This window comes from Fulmarus glacialis, unplaced genomic scaffold (genome assembly GCF_000690835.1).
Source record: "Fulmarus glacialis isolate BGI_N327 unplaced genomic scaffold, ASM69083v1 scaffold12913, whole genome shotgun sequence".
Classification (NCBI taxonomy): domain Eukaryota; kingdom Metazoa; phylum Chordata; class Aves; order Procellariiformes; family Procellariidae; genus Fulmarus; species Fulmarus glacialis.
Genome location: NW_009204939.1, coordinates 38,764 through 61,387, shown reverse-complemented (window position 1 = coordinate 61,387; position 22,624 = coordinate 38,764). Strand labels below are relative to the sequence as shown.

The 22,624-nt window shown below is 42.6% G+C and overlaps 1 protein-coding gene across 1 annotated transcript in view; it reads left to right on the top strand.

Annotated features, from left to right (window-relative positions):
* The first annotated feature begins 295 nt into the window (after positions 1 to 295).
* The window catches only part of LOC104074899 (ovostatin-like), a 32,006-nt gene continuing 9,677 nt past the window's right edge, over positions 296 to 22,624 (top strand). Inside the window, exons 1-25 of the mRNA XM_009575197.1 lie at positions 296 to 360; positions 2,005 to 2,188; positions 2,894 to 3,050; positions 3,923 to 3,975; positions 4,465 to 4,485; positions 5,824 to 5,992; positions 7,199 to 7,283; positions 7,961 to 8,078; positions 8,767 to 8,887; positions 9,107 to 9,216; positions 10,082 to 10,240; positions 11,047 to 11,256; positions 11,473 to 11,530; positions 12,771 to 12,916; positions 13,311 to 13,460; positions 14,098 to 14,268; positions 14,877 to 15,012; positions 16,388 to 16,469; positions 17,187 to 17,415; positions 18,010 to 18,136; positions 19,375 to 19,496; positions 20,146 to 20,197; positions 20,494 to 20,577; positions 21,536 to 21,712; positions 22,025 to 22,106. Coding sequence (XP_009573492.1) covers positions 296 to 360; positions 2,005 to 2,188; positions 2,894 to 3,050; positions 3,923 to 3,975; positions 4,465 to 4,485; positions 5,824 to 5,992; positions 7,199 to 7,283; positions 7,961 to 8,078; positions 8,767 to 8,887; positions 9,107 to 9,216; positions 10,082 to 10,240; positions 11,047 to 11,256; positions 11,473 to 11,530; positions 12,771 to 12,916; positions 13,311 to 13,460; positions 14,098 to 14,268; positions 14,877 to 15,012; positions 16,388 to 16,469; positions 17,187 to 17,415; positions 18,010 to 18,136; positions 19,375 to 19,496; positions 20,146 to 20,197; positions 20,494 to 20,577; positions 21,536 to 21,712; positions 22,025 to 22,106 — 3,068 coding nt within the window. The remainder of the gene's footprint in view (positions 361 to 2,004; positions 2,189 to 2,893; positions 3,051 to 3,922; positions 3,976 to 4,464; positions 4,486 to 5,823; positions 5,993 to 7,198; positions 7,284 to 7,960; positions 8,079 to 8,766; positions 8,888 to 9,106; positions 9,217 to 10,081; positions 10,241 to 11,046; positions 11,257 to 11,472; positions 11,531 to 12,770; positions 12,917 to 13,310; positions 13,461 to 14,097; positions 14,269 to 14,876; positions 15,013 to 16,387; positions 16,470 to 17,186; positions 17,416 to 18,009; positions 18,137 to 19,374; positions 19,497 to 20,145; positions 20,198 to 20,493; positions 20,578 to 21,535; positions 21,713 to 22,024; positions 22,107 to 22,624) is intronic.

The following is a 22,624-nucleotide window of genomic DNA, read 5'->3' as shown; positions in this document are numbered from 1 at the left end:
CAGAGAGGTAAGCTTCAATAAAACATTCAGATGGGCAGGAACCGGTTTGGCTTGCAATACCTCACAAAGCTATGTGAAATATGAGTGCTTTCCTAAGCTATTGTTTGAGAGTTCAAGGAGTGTGAGAACAGACAGGAGAGAGGAAGATGAACCTATGCAAATTTTATGTAGATATCTTTTGTTAAAATATGATTGAAGCCGTGGAGGAGGAGCATCATATCAGGCCAATTTAAAAGCCAGAAGACAGGCTGTCTACTTGAGATCAATCTCTCTTCTTTCTTCTTCACGGACAGAGATGTGGTCAAGGATTCTTCTGAGTATTCTGTCCTTGAACTGGATTGCCACTGTGTCTTCTGAACCGTAAGAGATCATACATTCTGTGGTTTTATGATAAAATATTTTATTATATTTCCCACCAGTTAATTTCTTCTGGACATATATAATAAATTGGATGTTTGAGATGTTCTGAGATGTGTCTGAAATGGAAGTAGATGACATTGAAGGATGATTTGGAATGATGCGCTCCATCATAAAACTGCTATGAAATCTGATTTGAATGACAGAAACCTAGATGTGGAGTAGATGAATTCTGAAGTGCATGGGTAAAGTGGGGAGGAGATTCAAGACTAGACTAGCAAGTAGTACTAATGATCAGGATTGATATGCATCAGCAGTACAGAGAGAGCATGGTGTATGAGGAGGTGCTACAGGCCAGATAATGGCTGGTACTAGGGACTATGCTGAATGGCAATCCTAGTATTATTAGTATTAGTATTAGTATTAGTATTAGTATTTAGTATTAGTAATTAGTATTAGTATTAGTATGACACCTGCCGTGCTGTCACGGCTTATACAGCACTGTCAATGTCCATTGGCTTTACCCAAACAGAAGATTTCATCCACAATTTTCAAAAACACACCAACATTAGAGCTTAAACCCCTTTCTCAAAAGTTGTAAAGGAAAGCACTGTGAAAGTCAGAGGGTTTAGCTTTCTCAGATACAGTGTTGGTTTTAATCATTTTACTTTTGGTCTTTGAATATCGTGCAGTCTGAACTGGGCAAGTGAAAATAACAATAGAGACAATATGAACAAGCAAAGCCGTGGGAGAAAAGAAGGGAAAGGATCAGATTACAAAGAAAAGATTTTGTGATTCATGTTGTGCTGCAGAACCAACTCATCAATTCTGACATACGTTATTTAAAAAGACCAGTTTGGGCAGCAGAGAACAGGAGGCCAGCAACAGAACCTTAGCCAAATATAGCAAATCTGAAGGAATGTTTTTCAGAGGAAGAATCTGGGAAAGGAAGGCTGCCCTAATTATAGAGAGTAGTATAACTAAAAAAGCCCAATGGAAGAAAAAAGCAAAGGAAGCAACACAGGGAGAGGCATGGAAACAAAATAGAGCATGCAGATGAGATTGAGTGCTCCCTGGAATATTCTGCAAAATGGAAACCCAGGATCATTTCTTGTGCATTATGCTGATTGACTTATGATATGTCAGTTCTTATCTGGAGGGAGATATATTCAGAGAAAAAGAAATCAAAAATTTGTTGCAACCATTAACTAGTATTTTTGTCATTGATCTCAAAAAGAAGCGAAATATCACTCGTTCTTATGGGAGGTTCCAGAGGTTTAAGCATACATATAGGTCATGGGAGGATAAATGCAGCTATGCTTGTCAGGTGTTTAGACACTTTAGTAATTGGAGCTGTGTAAATACCTGGAATGGAAAGATGCAGTATCATGCTGGGTAAAAGACTGCATAGAATGATGCCAGTCTTTCAGTTCAGAAAGAACTGTGAGGGACAAAAAATTGTTATCTGTACTTTGTTAGCATATTATTCAAAATTCATTGAAAGAAATGGAAATTCTTCCACTGGTTTGAGCAAGCTTTGGACTGTGTCTTCCTTCACACATACGGCATTTCTGTGGTATTTTCCTCTCCTGTTTGCTCTGACTTTCCTTTATGACTGAACTCTGATCCGGCCTTGCCTTCTTGCAGTCAGTATGTGCTGCTGGTCCCGACAGTAGTGCGGAGCGACTCTCCACAGACTGCTTGTGTGCAGTTCCACAGACTCAGTGAGCCTCTGTCCCTGAGCATCATCCTGGAATACGGCAGTATCCGGAAGACTCTCTTTGAGGAATCTGTGACAAAGAATGATTTCTTCAAGTGCTGCGAGTTCAAGGTATTTTTTCTTTTGAGACTACTGAAGAGGGTGTAGAAGCTGGAAATACTTTTGAGTGCAACTCTCCTTGTCAGTGAGGGCAAGAAGATGAAGAGTGCGGGCAGGGAATAGGATGAAAACAGATAAACTGCTGGAAAGGCTGACAATATAGACAGGAAAAAGAAAGGCATACGGGTCGTAGGGGGAAGCTGGAGAAAGACTTTCCATCTTCATTCACAGAGTGAATAGAAAAAGGCTTTTGATTGCCCTCACAGGTGCATGCGCCCTATGGGACTGTCATAATTGTCAAGCTGGAGAACCCAGCTGGGACATGCTCATTCCCTTTCCTGTGACTCTGCAAGATCTGGACAGATATGACAAACAAATCCCAAGGTTAGGTCTTCCAGAATGCAGCAGGAGAAAACACCTCAGAATTGAGCTATTCGGCTGGGGCAACCTGCATATAGGCAGGTAGCCACATGAGATGAGGAAACACATAGGAAAGGGTGTAGCTTAAAACCTTAGTACCTGGTGACAGATTATGGGACTTCCACAGCAGAAATTCCCAGAGACTATCTCACTGGCAAAGATGGGGCTTCTCATGACTTTGCACAAGCTATTTATGACTCACTTGACAGTCAGTATCTTACTCAAGAACCCTGGGCATCAGGGGACCTTAACATATCTCATTTACCACTTTTCCTCTGGGGTTTTGTTTCTTTCCAGGTTCCTCCTGCTATTTCTGACCCCCTGGCATTCATTTCCTTCTCTGCCGATGGCAACACAGTCAACTTAGCTGAGAGAAGATCAGTGGCAATTCAGAATGTGGATAATACTCTCTTCATCCAGACGGACAAACCCATCTACAAACCAGGGCAAAAAGGTGCTGAGGAGTTTGAGTCAGCTAGTGAACTGGGAAACTGAGTGCAAGGGTGGGTCTAGAATGACAAGGACTTCCTCTTGTGGAGGAAAAGACCACGGACTGCGACAGCCACGAGCAATCGTTCAGATAGTGTATAATTGTCATCTGAGGTTGGGCTCATCAAAAGTCAGTGAAAAATAGAATGGATTCACAAAATTGCAACAAAGGAGTGGAGTTCATGTGTTTTTACTGAGTTAATTGCATTTACAGGATCTTGAGTTCTGCCAGGTTTACTGAGGTCAGTCTCATAAACTGTCCTTAAAAATAAAGATAATAATAGGTTAAGCTTGGAATTAACGAAATTCGTATAAAGTAAGCATGTCATTTCCTGTCAACAGTTCTTTCTACTTAACTGCTAATCTAATTCACAGGGCTGATTCCAACACGGTATCTAAATGACAGTACTAGCTGTGGTATAGTTAGTTATCTCTTTAGTATAATTATACTTCAGTGCTGCACAGGGTTTACACTTAAAATAAAGACAAATTCTTCCTTCTCTTTGATTTTTTCATTGAATTGGTTTGTTTAAACAGTTTTTTTAGGAAACGCTCCAAAGAACTGAGTCCTTCAAGAAGAAATGAAGGCAGTACAGAGTATTTGTATTTACTTTAGAGGTTACTTCAGTCCCAGCGGGTCAGAATTTAAGATATTTCAGCTGACAAGTTTATTTTGGTTTTCTTTTTCACTGGCTAAGATAATCAAATCCTTTCTAGTTCTCTGGGGACTCTTTAGTTCTCCCTAAAAGCCTGGGCAAACTTTGTTTCAGTTGTATGTTGAAACTGACTTACCAATGCTAAACTGAACGATCCTTTTTTCTCCTATGTCTTTTTCAGTGATGTTTCGTGTGGTCACTTTGGACAGCCAGTTCAGACCTGTTCAGGAGAGAGTAAGTATGAGTGATGGTCAAGATTTTTCAAGCACCCTCTCAGAGTACCTGCTTGCTGAGACTGTTTCACTTAGAAATTGAATTAAAAGGGCCTGGGATAGGCTTCCTGATGTTTTTGAAGAACTGCTGTAACTCCTTAACTTCTCACTCCACCCCTTCCTTGCCTTTATAGAGGGCAAAGGATCTGAAAGCACTCCTGGAAATTTCTCACAGCACTCAGATTTTGTAGTCACTTCGTCTGCCACAGACACGTAGAAAGAGACTGGATGTTTTTTTGTAGAAAAGATAAATTCACAAACAGGTTATCCCCTTAAAATTATCTTTTGAATTACAGACATGAGTTTAAAACTGTTTGCTTGGCCCAGTGTTCTGTGTCCAGAGAAAGCTGTTCACAGCCTTCTTTATGTTCTAGTATTTTTCAAGCTCCACAGTTAATTTCTTGATGTTTTGATCATTTTTTCTTTTTTTTTTCTTTTTTTTCTCTTCCAGTATCCCCGAATCATCATTGAGGTAAGAGATGCAACATGTCATTAAAGCACAAGTTGCTTTAGAAAGGCTATGTATGCTTCATCATTCCCCATAGTGTCAATAGCTGAGGGAGACTCACCCAAAGCACACTGTCTAAAGCCAATGGACTTGAGGTTGAATAGTGGCAGTACCCATTACCAAACACTAGAGAAGAAATCAGCAGAACTGGAGACATTAGTCAGAGATGGCATGGGGTTGTTGCTGTGTCTTTTTGTTAGGATTTGAACAAGAGTGTTCAGTGTAGTCTTACTTTGGTAGGACTACAGTAAATGGGCTGGTGAAACAGCCTCATTCTCATACAGGCATAAGAATAGTAACTTTCTGAAATGCCATGTTCTGCTGGGGGACAGGCTAACAATGAATCAGTCTTCTACTGCATTTCACATCACTAGATCTCAAAGCACTTTCTAAGGGAGGCCAGCATAATATTCCCATTTTACAGAAGGAGTTGAGTCAGAAAGACTTACACTAGAAAAGCTACAGATAAGCAAACTGAGTCCCAATCTTGTACTATTCCTAGATGATCTGAGATCATCTGGCAGTGTAGCTAATTTCCAGTTTAACATAAACTCAGGCTTGTTTAATGAACAAACAGATCTGGAAAATTAGTGGGAAGTCAGAGTACATGTCATCAGCCTAAACTCACATTCACACTGTGATGCACTTAGCCAATATGCCAGGATACTGTCCTGGTTCCGGCTGGGACAGAGTTAACTTTCTTCCCAGTAGCTTGCGGGGTGTGCTGTGTTTTGGGTTTGGTACTAGAGGAGCGGTGATGGCCCATTGATGCTTTGGTTGTTGCTGGGTGGTGCTTTCACCAGGGAGACTTTTGGTTTCTCTTTGGGGCGGGGAAAGCTGGGGCTGGGGGGGAGCACAGCCGGGGTGGTTGACCCAGCTGGCCAATACCCAGCTGGGGTATTCTATACCATGTGACATCATGCTCAGTATAAAAACCAGGGGTGTGTGGGGGCTCACCCCCCGTTTGTGACAAGTGGTTGGCAGTGGGTGAGCAGTTGCATTGTGCATCGCCTGCTTTGTATATTCTGATATTGTTGTTGTTATCATCGTTACTATTACTGTTCTACTTCGGTTTATTTCAATTATTAAACTGTTTTTATCTCAACCCCGGGAGTTTTCCTACTTGTGCCCTCCCGATTCTCTCCCCCATCCCACCGGAGCGGGGGGGGTGAGCGAGCGGCTGCGTGGGGTTTATTTCCTGGCTGGGGTTAAACCACGACAGATACAAAACTTAAAAGAAGGCAAGAAGACAAGAAACAGGGTGGTAAAGGTTTTGGTACATCTCTTTCTCCCACTCCCCAGGATCCAGAGCAAAACAAGATCTTCCAGTGGTTGGAGGTAGCATCTAAGCATGGAATTGTCCAGCTCTCCTTTCCACTAATCCCGGAGCCAATTCTGGGAACCTACCACATCACTGTGGAGAAGAACTCAGGTGAAAAAGAGTTCCAGTTCTTCACAGTGGAGGAATATGGTAAGCAAAGGCTGTGAACTGCCCTGCACCATCAATGAGGCTGGCTCTGCCTAAGTCAGATAGGAGCTGCTAGTGCAGAGTTTAAGTGCTTTGAATTCTCCACTTCATGCCTGAGAAAGAAAGACATGGAGAGAGCTGGGTGGAGAAAGTGAAGGCAATAAGGGAAAAAAGAAATGCCGAAAAAGGCAGCATTTTTCAGGAATTACATTAGGAGTCTAATTCTTTTCGAGGCTTGGCATAAAGTCACTGTGTGACTTTGGGATCCACATCCTATCACTCAGGCCTTACACTCTCCATCTGTTCAGAGGCAAAATCAGTGAGTCAGGCCTATCCTGTTTTGTGGAGGTCATCACTGTGTAAAGAGCACCAGCTAAAATACGCAGTAGAAATCTGAAGATATTAACTATCATCAGAGAGATTAAATAACAGGTACCAGACTGTTACTGGGGGAGGCTGGATAGCCAGTGAAAGCACAGGATGGAAAACAATGGATAGTGGAGATGCCAAAGCCCTCGTGGTGGTTGCTTACTCTCTGGAATAGACCATAGCAAGGAAGTTGCTAAATTCATTTTGATTTTACAAGTTTTCTCATCTTTTAGTGGCAGGTTTTCCTTAGTAGTCCCCAGGGAAGGCTTGGACAACTCCCAGTTGTCTGGTTTTTTTGCAATAAAGCACCTTTCCAGAGGTCTTTCATACCTTCCAGTGTCCTGTGTACAGGTGCTTTTCCAGCTATGTTGTCATTATTGCTGGTGACCTGGGCCAAAAGATAAGCTGACAAGAGGGAGTGACAGTGACCTGTTTGATTTTACTATTTCACTTAATCTGTTGCTTTTCTCCTTCAATGGGGCTGGATTGCATGATAACTTTTTTTTCTCCAGGGCTTAACTGGAGACATCAGCACTACTCCCACCTTTCTCTTGAAGAAAATGTGCAGCCAATTAAAGTGATTTATCACAGTTCTTACTGTGGCTATTATAATTATTATGATGATTATTGCATTTTAACCAAGTTATTCATCTTACCACTAAAGTGATTTTTTCCCCGATAATTTCCTACAGCCAGCTCTTAGATAGACTTTTCTTTGAACCATTTCCTCTCCCTTGTTGGTGAAAATGCCTTTGCCAACTGTTTTTTTACTGTCTTCCACACACACACCTGCCTGTGGCATACAACTGCTCAGCAGTCATATTCACATTGCATTCCCAGTGCTGCCGAAATTTGAAGTGACAACCAGTGTGCCAAAGAGGATCTCTTTCTTTGATGAAGATCTCAGGGTGAACGTCTGTGCTTCGTAAGTATCAGATCTGAGAACAACACATTTGTGCACAAGAAACACGGGATAGAGGATGATGTGTCATGCTGGAAAGCAGGGACCCTGCTGCTGATTCAGAGTACGGGTTAGAGCAATTCCTTTAGCTATGACTTCCATGACATGAAATACGATAACTCTCCTCCCGCTACATAGCAGAATTAGAACTGGGAGAGTCTAGAACTACTCGCTAGCTGTTGTTTTTTATTATTACAGAAAAGGAGAGAAATAGTACAGAAGAAGAGCCTACCATTAAGATTGCTGGCTGTGACACTGCCAAAGGGCAGGGTGGCATAAGCCAAAGGGGTAAATAGGGGTCTTTCTGCAACACGTCTTGCTTTGCTTAAGGCACTAACGAGAAAAAGAAAGCAGCAGGGAATGATATCCCAACCCTGAGCCCAGCACCACTTTCCAGCTTCAGACCTTGAAGAATGACTACAACAAGACAATGATTAAAGCAGGCTTTTTTAACAAGATGCTAGAAACAGCCTAAAAATAGTTGAAGGGAATTCTGCTAGGGCTAACTGGTCCTAATTCCCAACTGCTCTTCTGTCTGTGCTCTGGGCACGTCTGAGAGGTTTAGAGCCTGCATTGCTTTGCAGCTTTGCAGGTTTCATGCTAAGTCCACATGATTGGACTTGTGTGTCTTCCTCTCCTAGGTACACTTATGGCCAACCAGTGCAAGGGAATGCCCGAATCAATGTGTGTCAGCGGCGCTTTTATAGTCCACGATGTGAGCAAAAGCAGAAAGAAACCTGTAAAGCTGTCACTGGACTGGTATGATACATGGCAAGGCCTTTCTTCCCTGTCAGCTTTCCTACCCAACATGTAGCACAGTGTTTGGAGGCCTCATTGATTTCCTGGGGAACACTAGAGAGACAATCCCAGAGGCATGTTTTCTCTCACTATCTCACAGGCAACGCTGAAAGACCATAAAGGTAGTTTTTACCAATTACCTTATTAGGAGACTTTGGTTTTTCCCTCAGAAAGAGTTAGCAGGAGGGAGGGAAGCTTATGAAACAATAAATTTGTGATCATTCCTAAAACACTGGACGTGTGTTCTTACCAAGTGTAATCAGCGAATCTGTACTGGGAGACTTTGAGGACTCCCAGTTAATAATGTTAAACTAATGATTCATTTCTCCACTAGATCAGACTCAAAGTGCTCTGCTCATAGAGCTCAGGCATCATGCAAGATGGGTTTGAGAAAGGGCATGAGCATAGAGAGGACTAGGGGGAACGAGGAGAAAGGTTTCCAGGTGCAAGGGTAGATGATATTGAAACAACGAGCTGGGAAAGGAGCCAGGGAGTGAGAAGTGTAATGTAGGAAGGGAGCGAGTAGAAAGTAGGAGCTGAAGATGTGAGCAGAGGCATGAAGCTCTTCAGAGACCCACTAATACAGATTCCAGTGCAATTTTCCAAACCTTGAGAAAAATGGGCTTTCTCCTTTGTGCTCCTTTTTCAGCTGGGGAAGGATGGCTGCCTCAACAGTGTCGTCTCTGTCAAATCATTCCAGCTCTACCGCAGCTATGCCAGGATGTATACCAGCCTCAACGTAGAAAGCATTGTCACTGAAAATGGGACAGGTAACACCAAGTGGAGGTTGGGAGTAGCTGATTAAAGCTAATAGGTGGTACTTTCTGAGAGGAATCTCCTGGATCCCCATCTGCAGCAAACAACCAACAATCACCATTTTCTTCATGTAGCTCTCCCTCCAGAGCATCACTGCTCCATATAGCTTTTCAAAGGAAACAGTTTTCTGCCCATGTCTATTTCCTCCCCTTTATACTGGGTCTGTCTCACAGGTATCCAGATGAAAGGTTATGACTATGTTGCAGTCAGCCAAGAAAATGACAGAGTGATGTTCAAGAATATGGATCTCTATTACAAGAGGGGAATTCCTTACTATGGTGAGGTGGGTACCTGAGAGGATAAATTTAGATCAAAACTCCATGAGGTCCAGCATGATGATCCCTGCGTTGCCCCATTTATGGATGTCCCCTAACTCTGTGCTGACAACTTCCGGTGATAATGTTGCATAACGGTGACTGCTGCACAGTTCTCTCGTTACGTTAAATGCTCCTAGAGAAAATAAGAAAATTGTATTATACCTGGAGTGTTGGGGTCTCTCTTCTGCCGTAATTAAAGAATACCTAAAAGGTGGGTAAATGAAAGGTCATATGAGTGGGGAAGAAGAGTCTGCAAGAAACTACTTCAGCAATAGCTGTGCCTAAACTGAAGGTAGAATTTACCCTGTGTTGCATCACACAGTCCCAGGGATTTTTACTTAAAACAGTATAGGTGTTGGAGAACATTCAAAATTCTTACCAACCTGCACATACAGGATAAACCCAGGCACAGAAGGAAGGATGAGCCGTACAGCATCATCCTGATATGCAATGGGGACAGAAGGTATGCACAGACGCCCAGGAGCTGGGAGGTGCTACTGAGCTCCACAGGTTAGGTGTTTCTCTGCTAGAGAAACAGAGGACTTTTCATTAAAAGAATCTTTTGTATGAGATCACGTATATAAACAATTCCTTCTCCCTCTGTGACATATAGTTTGTCCTTGCACTGATGGAAATTGCCTGCCTTTGCCTGTCACAGAACTCCTGCTCCTTCAAAATATTGAGGAGCATTTGCCTCTTAAATACATTTCACTCTTGATTTCTACTCCCTGCAATTGGCCTTAGTGCTTAAGTGGGCATCCTCTGGTGAGCAGAGCATTTCCCGTTCTTTTGGGTTTTTTTCTGAATCCCTTGTGTATTCTTTGTGTTCAGATCACTGTGACGAATGTGGATGGCAAGCCCGTTGCCGATAGGACTGTCCTGCTGGAGCTCAACGAAAAATACCTGGCCAACTATACCACTGACAAGAACGGCACTGCTGCTTTCTCCATCGACACGTTCAACTTCTTTGATCGCAGTTTTAAGTTGAGAGTGAGTAAATACAGGCTTCAGTCTAAATCCTGAAAAAATCCTTCATTGGAGAGAAGGATTAGAAGCAATCACCAGGTGCTGGCAGGATTGTTTCAGATGAAGAAAGAAGGCAGTCAGTCCACCAACACCTGCAACCTTTGTGAAACTAGTATGAGAAAGCACCAGTGCCTGAAGAGTGGCAGACTGCACCCCAGGAGTGTTTGGGCTGCAGTGATCTTCAGCACCTCCCTACTTTTTCCTCCACTCAGAAGCCCTTCCTGCAGCCATCTTCCTTCTCTTTATTCTGTGTGCTGGAGGACCTACCTCACAGACTGCCTTGCCTTCCTCCCCCAGCCTGGATGCACCCCAGCCTCTTCCCCTGCTGCTGCCTGTGTCCCTGCCTTTCTGCTGACAGACACTCGTGCCTGTTACCATCAAATTGTCTTCTCGTGTTCTCATGCCTTTTCTCTGGTGTGATGGGAAGAGCTGAGAAAAAGAAGGCTGTTTGAGAACAATGCCATTCTAACTCACAATAAGTCCTAGCAGTTTATAGAACCTGTCCCAGTCCTGCAAGAATCTGAAATAACCTCCCTACCGCAATGTGCCATAGGTGTCTGGGTACATTAAGGTGTCCAGAAATCCCCGCACCCTGGACTGGTGAAGCACAAATTTTTCACATCAGCTCTTGCTCTTGGCTTAAACAGCCCCACAAAATCAGCTTCCCAACAGGATATTTTAGAGGGAAGATGCCTTTGCCTCTCACCTGCCTGCCATTTTTTTATATTCCACTTTGTTGATTCCCCGTGTATGACTGTTCTGCTTCATAGGTCAGGCAGGCACCAGATGACTGTGAAGACTTCTTCATGTGGAGGAATGACAATGAGCCCCAAGCCTTATTCTTTGTCCGGCGTTTCTACTCACGGACCAACAGCTTTGTGAAAATTGAGCCAGTGAAGGAGAAGCTCAGCTGTGGCCAGCAGAGAACAATCAACATTCACTATGTTAGGAATGCCAGGCACACAAACTTCTACTATGTGGTAAGTGCTACCTTGACTCCCGAAATATCTCTTTTCTTTCACCTTCTCTGGAACACCATACAAGGCAGAAATCTCCAGGCCAGACGGTGGTTTCGGATCACAGCTCGACTTGATGGCCTTTGAAGCCTCTCAGAACACTACGCAAAATCAATTATTTCAAGGGGGAGGGGAGGAGGTGCTTTTGATCCTGTCTCATGACATTTTTTCTATGTCCAGGTGATGACAAAAGGAAAAATTACTCTCAGTGGCCAGAAGCAAGTCAGCATCTCTGGTGGTAAGTTCTAGGCCATATTACTTACTTGTGCTTCAGAGCATCATTCTGAACACCAGAGCATTAGTAATTTTTGCAAGAAGGGATGAAAGCAGAGAACTGCAGCTAAATCACGTACTAGTTCTTAAAGCCCATGACCTGTCACCACTCAGTTTCATTTGCTTTTGCAGCAGCATCTAGCTAATCCCCCATATCATAATCAAATTGATCTTGTTAGTTGAAAGATGAAAACTGTTGTGATCAGACACCAAGGATTGTAACCTTCTTCTGTTTTATTTTTTGCCAAGGAGTATTTGCAGTTTCACAGTTATTCTGTGAGATCCAAGTTTTCACCGATTAGAAGACTAATACTTTTTGAAGTTTGAAATAATAGGTGTCCCATTTGACAGGGATATTTAGCAGTTAACTGCTTGGTATTCACTGCACTTTCAGAAATCTCCAAATACCCACAAATTACAATGCTCCTACCAATCACAACAAACTGAACTTTGTTCTTTCATTGTTAAAAATACCTTTTCTTGCAGAACCTGGTCTATTTCCAGTCTTCAGTAGCTGGCTTAAGTAAGCCTCACTCCACGTATAGGACTTGTTTAGTATTTGTCATTTTTGGTCTTTCTCTGGGTATTCATGCACTATGGCTGCACAGTATAGGTTTCCCTATGGTTTAGGCACAGGCATCCTATTCATCAAAAGACAGCTTGATATCACATGATTTTCCCTTCATGAAATCAACTTGAAGCCATGTGGTTTTTCTGTATTATTGGGGGCTAATACTAAGGTGTGTAATAGTGTGTGACTCACCAAAACTTACGTGAAAGCTTAATTTCCTGTCCCTGCTCTAGTAGTTGTCATCCATGTAGATAAGAACTTCATATTTCCTAGTGTTAAGAGAGCTCTCCCTTAGCTCAGGAGATTGGCCTATCTCCTCTGGTGTAGGAGGTGCTAGGTTTGAGACCCAAAGGCAATGTTGTGCTCTTCTCGTAGCAATCATGCACAGATTCCCCTATCCAACTTCTACTCATCTCAGACCCTCTCTGCAAAGCACCCTGCTCTCAGCATCCTGTTGTCTTGCTGATGGGAGCTGTTCCTCAGCCGCTGAGAGATGAATCTTCCAATATCCAACTTCCCTGTTTTTAAAGGTGCTGGTAGATTATGGATAAATATGTGGTCTTTCCACCAAAGCTGAGGTGTGTCTAATCTCTTTTGTTGGCTTCTCCTCCCCTGTTTCATGTTACTTCCACAGCTCCCAGAGGTACATTCTCCATCACACTAACTGTTACTGAGAAGCTTGCCCCCAGCGCCAGGCTGTTGCTCTACACGGTGCATCCTCATGGGGAGATAGTGGCTGACAGCTCTTGGATACGCAGTGATATATGCTTCAAAAACAAGGTGAAAACATTTGCTTTCTTATCAAGGGTTATATCAGCTGGCTCTTTGCTGAGAGAACAGCTAGGGAATGACTTCATCAAGAGCCCTGCACTAGGAACGGCCTTTAGGAATGGAAAAGGCACAGATGTGACGGGGAACATGAGGAGCTGTCCCTGGAATTGACATGTATGCTCAGACTCAAAATAAATTCTCCATGGAGTGGGGAGAGGGAGATGACTAGGGGATTATAGAAGTTGTGGATTTTTACAGAAGAGGTATTCAGAAGGGTCATCTAGCGGTAGGAGTTTTGCCCCACGGAGAATAGAGTGAGTGCTGGTGAAAGGTGAGATTTAGATCTGTGCTAAGCTGATTGTCCTCATTTCTGTGTGGTTGTCTTGGATTTATTCATTTCCAGCTCCAGCTTGAGTTCTCTGAGAAGCAGGGTCTCCCCGGCTCTAAAGTCAGTCTCCATCTTGAAGCTGCTGCCAACTCCTACTGTGCCCTGAGAGCTGTAGATCAGAGTGTCCTCCTTCTTCAGCCTGAGCGGGAGTTATCTGCCGAGAGCGTAAGCCACATCCCCAGTCCTGTGTTCTTTTGACCTAGGGACATCCAGAATGACATTCCAGTTCCCACCTGTGATCTCTCTGCTGCTGGCTATGTTTTTATTTTTCCCTTGGAAACAGACATCTCAGTGATTGAAGAAAGGTCTACAACAGTCGTACACTTCAAAGACAGAAATTGATAGTGGAACATTTACTTTTGGAAAGCATGGCAGCGTAAGACACGTCCTAAGAATATGCCTAATGTAAATCCTTGAATGCATAGTTCCTCCCTGAGGAGTGATTCTGTCAAAATTGCATTTTATGACTTAAATAGGCCTTGGGCCCAGAACAAAAGCTGTAGATGTCAGCTAGTATCTTGTTGGACTCCAGTCTCCTCTCTGCATAACTCAGGAGTATATCTCCGTGCTTTTTGCTCAAGTACACTCCACAAAGCCATTGCTGCAGAAGGAGGGGGGTAGAGTCCAGTCTTTCTTGTGTATCACCAGCCAAATTGCTTATTCATCTCTAGGTAGGCATCACTAGGCAAACCCACCACAGTCTATGGGATTGCTCAGGGGCCACCATAAGCTTTGAATATACGTGATTTTGCACTTGCCTGGGACCTTCCTTCTGTTTACACTAGTCGTTCTCACCTCCCAGGTGTACTACCAATTTCGTGGGAGCAATTTATATGGCTATTACTACAATGGGCTCAACCTGGAAGATGACAAGCCAGAGAGGTGTACCCCAGTCAAAACCACCTTTTTTGATGGCTTGTACTATGAACCTGTGAATGTCAGTCGTGATGGCGATGTCTACGGGATTTTCAGGGTATGTGCTCTGTGTGGTTCTTTAAGTGGGAGGTATTCCAGAAGAATTCATGCATATTAGCATTAAACTTTCTCAGGTGGTGGTTCTTACTGCTAAGAGAAGGCAGCTGATGCCTGGAGCTGCCTAAAGTCTCTGACTACCCAGTTTCTGCCTTCTCATCCCCAAGTCTTACTGAGCAAGACTGACAATCACTGTTAGATGTATTTGCTGGGATCCTGCCCATGCTTCAGTAGACATTTCCTAAGCAGGACCATGGCCTTGGCTCATGACCTCGACTCATGACCTCAGGCATTCCTAGTAAAGATCTGAGTCCATGATGCAGGCCACTTGTTTCCTGATACACTTGCCTGCACTCCCTGCTGGCCCCATGGCTTAAGACCTAACATAAGCCCCATCATTACTGCTCTTCACAGAACACCAGGTGTCACTGCTCTGTAAGAAAGACATAGAGGTTGGAGAGGAAGAGTTGTGACATTCAGGGTGGGTTGAAAGGGTGGGATGTGAGGAGGGAGGAGAGAGACGAGGTATGATAATCCAGGTGGGAGAAGTGGCATGCATTGGTAGCTGGTGCATGCCCTGAGTGACATGATTTATTCTTTCACATTCAGGATATGGGCCTGAAGGTTTTCACCAACTCTGTGCTTCGGAAGCCAGTTCTGTGCAACGAAGACAAATCAGATATAGAAGATTACCCTGTTTATTTTGACCACGATGTCGCCCATGTCATAGGTGGCTCTGTCACAGGTAAAAGAAGGTTCATACTGTATCTCCAGTTCCAGTCTGCCTGACCTTCAAAACTGTTGCCTGTATAAAATAACAGCCAGCATGTTGAGGTTTTTTTGTGGAACAGGTCTATGTGTCCCAGTTTGCCTCTAGTAATCTCTTTCTGACAGTCCTTGCAGTGGAGTCAATTCTCTCTCACTTAGGTACAGGGTGCATACAGAAAAGACAGGGAATACAGGGATGCTACTCCTTTCATAAACTGAAATTAGTTTTTAAGGGTTTTTCAGGTCAGAACCTTTCATGAAATCACAATTCAATTAAATATTTAAAAGGAAATGCCAATGCAGAAAAATAATGGCAATTCCCAATGTTAGGAATTCACACAGCAATTAGCATACTTAGCACACTTAGCACACTTAGCACATAGTCTCCAAAGCACTTTATAGATCAGCAAGAGTTATGATTATCTTTCTCCAAGTCAGATTGCTCAGCAAAAGAACAAAAGTAGCAGTCATAGGTTGCCGCAAGCGAAATTGCTATTCAACACTAGGAAAAGTTCTTCCCCATGAGAGTTTTGCTACACTGGAAGAGGTTCTCCAGGAGGTTTTGGAATCTCTATTGCTGCAGGTTTTCAAAGCTGGGCTGGACAAGACCCTTGAGCAACATGATCTGACTTTGAAGTTAGTCCTACTTGAAGGAGATTGGACTAGAGAATTCCAGAGGTTCCTCCCAACCTAGATTTTTTCAATGATTCTGTGATTCTATGATTCTAAGTCCAGCAAAATAAGAAAGTATTGTTATTTCCATGATATGGCTAGGAAATCTGAGGTACCTCCATGCTAAATGAGTTGTTGGACATCACAGCTGAGTCCATGGCAAAACTGGAAAGAGGCCTTGGTTCCTCGTATCAGACCTGTAGTTTGACTATATGAACAAAAGTAGTTTTCCAATGGACTGGATATTCAGCTCCAGTTTTAACTACTGAACTGGGTAAAAATGATTGAGTTCCCAGGGAGATTTGTAAAGCTTTATAAGCTTTGGTGACAATACTGGCTACTGTTGCCCATTTGCAAATCAAAGAGAGCTGGTGGTAGAGGACTGGGAACATGCCTTTCTAACTGGATGATGGGACCTTTCAATACGAAACAAGTGAAATGTCTTGTGAAATAGCTAAATTTTCTAGTATTTTCCCATGGGGAAGGAGAATAGATAAGAAATTGTTTCTTCTCATACCCTGTGTCTGTTAGAATTTTCCTTTTTTATGTGAAAAAGAATGGAAAAATGCTCAAATGGAATATTTAGTGTTTGTTTATGGTGTTGAGCATGTCTGACAGCAGCTCAGATTCTTCTGGCCTGACCTCTCTAATATTATATTTAACTATACACAATCTTCTAGATGAGTCAAGGATTCAAGGTGGTGTTAACACTGTTAGGAAATTCTTCCCAGAGACCTGGATTTGGGATCTGGTTCATACGGAGTGAGTATTTTTATCTTTGCTTCTTACCTCTCGTGTGGATTTTTGAGTTGATACATGTTGCTGAAATGAATTCTGGGAAGAAACCATGGAACATATGTCTGCTTTGTAGGTGCAGGTCTCCTCTTCCCATCTTGTTCAATGACTGTTGAGTTCCCAGCCTTGCACACAGTGTCAAACCTACTTGAACTGACAATGACATCTGCTCTGTGCTCTGCCCCCTATCCTTCTGATGGGGAGAAAGAATAAGGGCTAAGACTAAAATAAGAGCATTTTTTTAGGAGAGAGCAGGAGCAAAACTTGTTATTTTTCATCATATTTTTTAATTCAGCAGCAGAAAACTCAGGTTATGTTGTTTTTCTTTCCAGCCTATCATAGCATCTGCAATGAGAATATCTCCATCTTAACTGCGCATCCAAATTTAACATTAATCCAAATGTATTGATTCTAATCTGTATGTTTGGGCATTACAGTATTTAAACAAATGATATTTCTAAATTAAAAAAGCTGAGTATTCTTCCAAATACTTTTTAACATGTAGTTCACCAGCACCTTCATCTTTACTTCCAGCTTTATTTTTTTTTTTTTTAAATATAGAGAAGTATCTTGCAGAAAGTGAGATGAAAACAGAAGTACTAACTCAAGCAGGGAGCCTATTTTATAAATTGGCTTGAAAATGCCAAAGATCCTTTCTTATTTTGTTTTTCTTATTTTCTTCAGTTCCAGGGGAGAGGTCGATGTCTTTTACACCATTCCTGACACCATCACAGAATGGAAAGCCAGTGCTTTCTGCGTGCAGGATGATGCTGGGTTTGGCATCTCCTCACCTGTTTCACTGACAGCATTCCAACCATTCTTTGTGGATCTCACCTTGCCATACTCTGTCATTCGAGGGGAGAAATTTAATTTAATAGCCAATGTCTTTAACTACCTCAACAAATGCATCCAGGTATATCAAGTTCCCTTTTACTTCCTGTATGGTTTGTCTATTTCCCAGAGATCCCAGCATTCTCCTGCATAATGCATCAGAAATGCAGAAATAAGTGTTTAACTTACGCTTTAGCCTGACACATTACTCTCTCACCCTCTCTCCCTGGACCTGTCCCTGTGTCATAACATTAGGAAAATGTGGCCGATGATCACCGTGGCTGGTCCACAGAAGATAAGAACTTGTTTCTTATCCCTACCTAATTTAATTTTTCTTTTTGCGCCTGAAGAAGGAACTTGAGCAGAGGGTATGGGTACTGTGCTGTGCAAAACACAATACATACTGTGTTGTACGTAGCAGTAACTCATAAGAAGTGACTCATGACTAATGAGCACAGACATGTTGGTATACTTCTGTCAAAAACAGACTCTAACAGTGGGCAGAAAAGAGGCAGGTTTGCCACTCCCTCAAGAAATGCCCCATCCTTCTGTCCTGGTACCATCCCACAGATTCAGATGACAAATAGCTTCTTCAGCAAGTCTCTCTTGCCCTGAAGCTTGACTTTAGGGACAGCCTACTTCATTTGTAATCTTGGTCCTTCTTTCTTTGTCTCAGATCAGTGCCATACTGGCAAAGTCAAGTGACTACAAGGCAGAAATCCTTTCACCAGAGGGCAACACAGCAAGGGTGTGTGCCAATGAAAGAAAAACCTATATTTGGGCTGTTAGCCCCCACAAACTCGGTAAATTTGTCTTTTCATCACTTCAATATATCCCTGTTTGATCTTTCTGCCTCTGTCACTCCCACCCTTTAATGCAGCTTCAATAAACCACAGGCAGGCATTTCTGGACAGCTCCATTAATTGCTCCAAGAATTTAGTATTGGACTTCTGGTAAAGTTTCCCTAGGTGCACTGAATGAGCAGTGAATTGTTCTGGTGTTTTATCTCTTCTGGTTTTGGTAATCCATTTACTGTCCATTTTAGGAAGAACTCTTCACTTGCCACATTATGTATGAAATATTGGCAGAATTTCATGTGCTTATGACCTTTCAGCTGACAGTTTTGCACCTAACCAACTGTATTCAGAAAGAATAAAATTTGCTAATAATTTTGGACTGGATTCTCAACAGGCAAAGAGGATATTGCTCCTCCCCAATTTTACAGCTGTGTTAATTTACACTGCCTTCAAGTCAACGTTGTCTTTTTAAAAAAACATTACAACAGCTTGCACATGTAAGTGCCCCAAAAGTTGAAGCACAAAAAACTTAATTAGCAAAGGTTCTTCTCAAAATGAACCACAGATGGACCTTTTCTTTAAAAGGTTGTTTCTAAAACCCTATAGTCAGTATGACTAATTTCCTTCAAACTCATTGAGAAAGATGCAAATGTATTGTGAGATGAAAACTGGATATGCAGTGAAATAATACTGCAGAGCTGAAAAAAAGAAAGCTGCTGTCTCTCCCTGGTAATTCTGATAATAATGCATTTTGTTCCAAGTAAAAAACTCCTTTGGATTTTGCAATGATTGCAGGGGTGAAGTGAGCAACACCTCCAAAGCTGCTCACTTCAGGGTTGCTCCTCAGTGCTGCAGCAGCACTGAGGCTGCTCCTCAGTGTTGCCCCTCTGTTAACAAATTCCATCTGAAGGAAAGAGGCAGCAGAGCTGTAACTATTGTATCACTGCCCTAGGCCAGAGAAAACTCAGCACAAGGCTAAGAAGAGGTGGAAACTGGTAGTGAGTACTGTCAGTTGTTTGGCCAGCATCACCCCTATTTCGTTCCTCATACTAGGGCCCCAGGCAACCACTCCTTGCCACTAGCAGACAGACGTGGAGCTTCATGAAATTTGTTTCTACTAAGCTGCCTTCAGAGAGAATACATTTCTCAGCAGTCCATCAGCCTAGAAGAGGCAGTGAAAACCAGGGGTAACTGTAGACATTGAAGATAACTTTCTTTTCTTGGGCTGGTGGGTGGCTTTCCAGGTGAGGTGAAATTCACGATTACTGCTGAGGCCAAACTGAATACCAGAGGTACTGGAAACAGCACATGCCCAGAAGAGGAGACAATTCGCAGGGACACCCTGATTCAAACCCTACTTGTTGAGGTACGGTAGGAAATCTGCATGTGCTTTCTGCTTACTGGAAACTGCAATTCCTATAGCTGTGGGTTAGAAGCAGTCAGCTAGTGTGAGGAGGCAAGGCACCTGACACAGATGGAGCTGTGTACAGTAGGCTTCTCCACGTGAAAATGAGAGTGTAAATCACAACGGTCAGTGGCATCCACTGTCCTCCTGCCACTGTCTCCTTCCTGGGACCACGAGCATACATGCCCTGACACTCCATGGATGCCAGTAGATATGTGGCCAGAAGGGAGGAGATTCCATACCTTACCTTTAGGCTGTGACTCTTATACTGGGGAGGGGGGTGGAGGGCAGATATAAAAGGAAAAGGATTTGTCTTGAGCATCATAAAGCAGCAGCCACATAGGATTAGTTGGACAGAGTCCCTCGCAGAGGCTGGAAATGTCTATTTTAGAACTGCTTTCTAAGAAGAAACATGCTCTGGACAGGGTGTTGGGTAAAAGGGACAGGGAGCCATGAACCAAGAGATACTCCAGTGGAGATAGGGTAGGACTGGGTACAAGGGGTGCACTGTCTGGATAGCCACATCCACATACTGTTAAATTGTCACGGTTTCATGGTGATGTTCTACACTTTTCTCCCTCTTCCTGACCACTTGCCTGCAATCAAACAGCCTGAAGGTATTAAAAAGGAATTGACTCAAAGCTCCCTCATCTGTACGAAAGGTAAGGCAAGTTCATTCGTTCATTCTAGGGAGTCAGTGGAACTGCTTCACTGTCTTGTAGGTTTTGTCTTACAAAACCAGAGACCCTTCCAGGGGAGGAAAGAAGGTCTCAGGGTCAAGGTGCTGGGCTACAATTCAGGATTTTCAGAGATACCTTTGACACATTGGGCAAGTCTCTGCGGCATTTTCTTTACCCAGACTGCAGATCATAGCAGTCACTGTAGTAATGCTTACAAAGTGAAGGCTTCTGGAAAAAAGATGATTTTAACAATTCTTTTTGTTACATTTTCTCATTAGGCATAACGATTTCTGAACCAGTGTCTCTCAGCCTGCCAAGAAACCTAGTGCAGGGATCAGCCAGAGCTTATTTTTCTGTTATTGGTAAGTTTAGTACTTAGACTAAAACCAAAAGTAAATGGCATTTCTCTTATGCTGCACCAAGTGCCATCATGTATACATGTGCAAAACTAATGCAAAGGTGAGGAAATACTTAATCTCGATTTTAAAGCAAACGTTTCCTACTTTGCAAAATAGCAGTGAAAGACAAAAGTTGCTTGGAATTCTCTCATATAAAAAGAGGAAAAAATAGTCAAATTATTTCAACTTATATTGCATTTTGGATTATACTGCATTAACATATCCTGTTCTGTATAGTAAAACAGTTAATTCGGCTGAAAAGTAAGATAAGGCAGACTTCTTTGAAAAAAATTATTTTGGTTTCTTGGAAAGAAGAGTTCAGAAATTTGCTGACTGCATAATTTCAAATTTATACTCTCGCATAATGAAAAACATTTGTTAGTTGATAAGTTCCCATGGAATAAGGCTTTCAATTCTACTAATCTTAGAGTCATTATTAAGACTGACAGTTCTCTTCAGTGAAAAATTTTTGAGGTTCTGAACTCAGAACGCTTTCTAAACACAGCTGTTTTTCATGCCTGGGTCAGTGTGAGGTGTGCTGATATGGTGCAATACAGCCTCTGTAGCCCATCAGCATCATACCCCACATATCATTCTCACACGTACACACAAAACGGGAAGCAGGTTGTAAAGGGCAGGGAAGTCTAACCCTTCTAAAGGTTCATAGCTGTTTCTCAGAACCCATGCCAGCCAGTATTGGTGCTCAGGTTTTTTTCAAATTCTCAGTTTCTCCCAACATCAAAATAAAAAATAAAAAATGGGGGCATTTCAGCCTTTCTTCTAAGCTGTGTCTTTGGTTACTGTGATTACGCTATATTGGTCATTGCCCTTGGGTTCATAATAAGGTAATATAAAGCAATGTATAATGCTGTGTAATAAAAACATGTTTGAACTGAACTGACTTCTTACATCTTTCATTCAGGAGACATTTTGGGCACAGCCCTGAGGAACATGGAGAACTTGCTCCATATGCCTTATGGCTGTGGAGAACAGAACATGGCCTTGTTCACACCCAACATCTATGCCCTGGATTATCTGAATAAGACTGGGCAGCTGACTGAAGAGATTAGACTCAAGGGTACTGGATATTTATCCGCAGGTGAGAGGCTTTCAGATTCTTCCATCTAATACTGTGATTGTGTGCACTGAACTCTAAAGCTCTACATGGTGAACACTGGTCTCTGAGTTCTAGCACCACGTTTATTGCATAGGAGCAGGCAATGACAGCACCCCAAAGAAGCATGTCGTACTTCCAGGAGCAAAAGCAGCTAGAATTCATAGTGGCTGACTTTATTCACCAGACATACAGTACCTAATATTAAATCCAGAAGTCTTACTGCTTCAGTTGAATAAACAGCAAAACTAGTCCTTTTCTCTGATTAGAGAAATGTCATCTTTATTGTGTTTTCAGGGTACCAAAAACAGCTATCATACAAACACGGGGATGGATCCTACAGCTCCTTTGGGAGACGAGATAGGGAAGGGAATCTATGGTAAGTGATGACACTTTCTATTTCCCTAGCGCAGGATCTTTAGACTTTGAAAAATGATCAAAGTATTAAGTGATTCTTATTTTTAATAGACTAAATGGACATAGCTCAATTAATTTGGATCCCCTAGTAAAGGAGAGATTAATAAACTGGAAAGAGAGCAACAAAAGGATGATAAGATAATTGGGGGCCAGAGTACATAATGTTCAAGGGGAGGCTGAAGAAACTGTGTTTGTTCAGCCTGTAGAAGAGGAGGCTAATAGGGAACCTAGGTAAAGCTTTCAGCTACCTAGATGGGGACTGTAGAAAAGACAGTCAGACTCTTGTCAGCGGTGCGCAGACTAAAGACAAGAGTTTGTCCTTACTCAAGTTGCAACAAGGAAAACTCCAACTGGGTAGAAGGAAAAGAAATCTTCCCCAGGAGAAGGCTGCATCACTGAGACAAATGCCCAGAGAGGATGTGGATATCTCTATCCCTGGAGATTTTCACAACATGATCGGACAAGAGACTGAGCAACCTG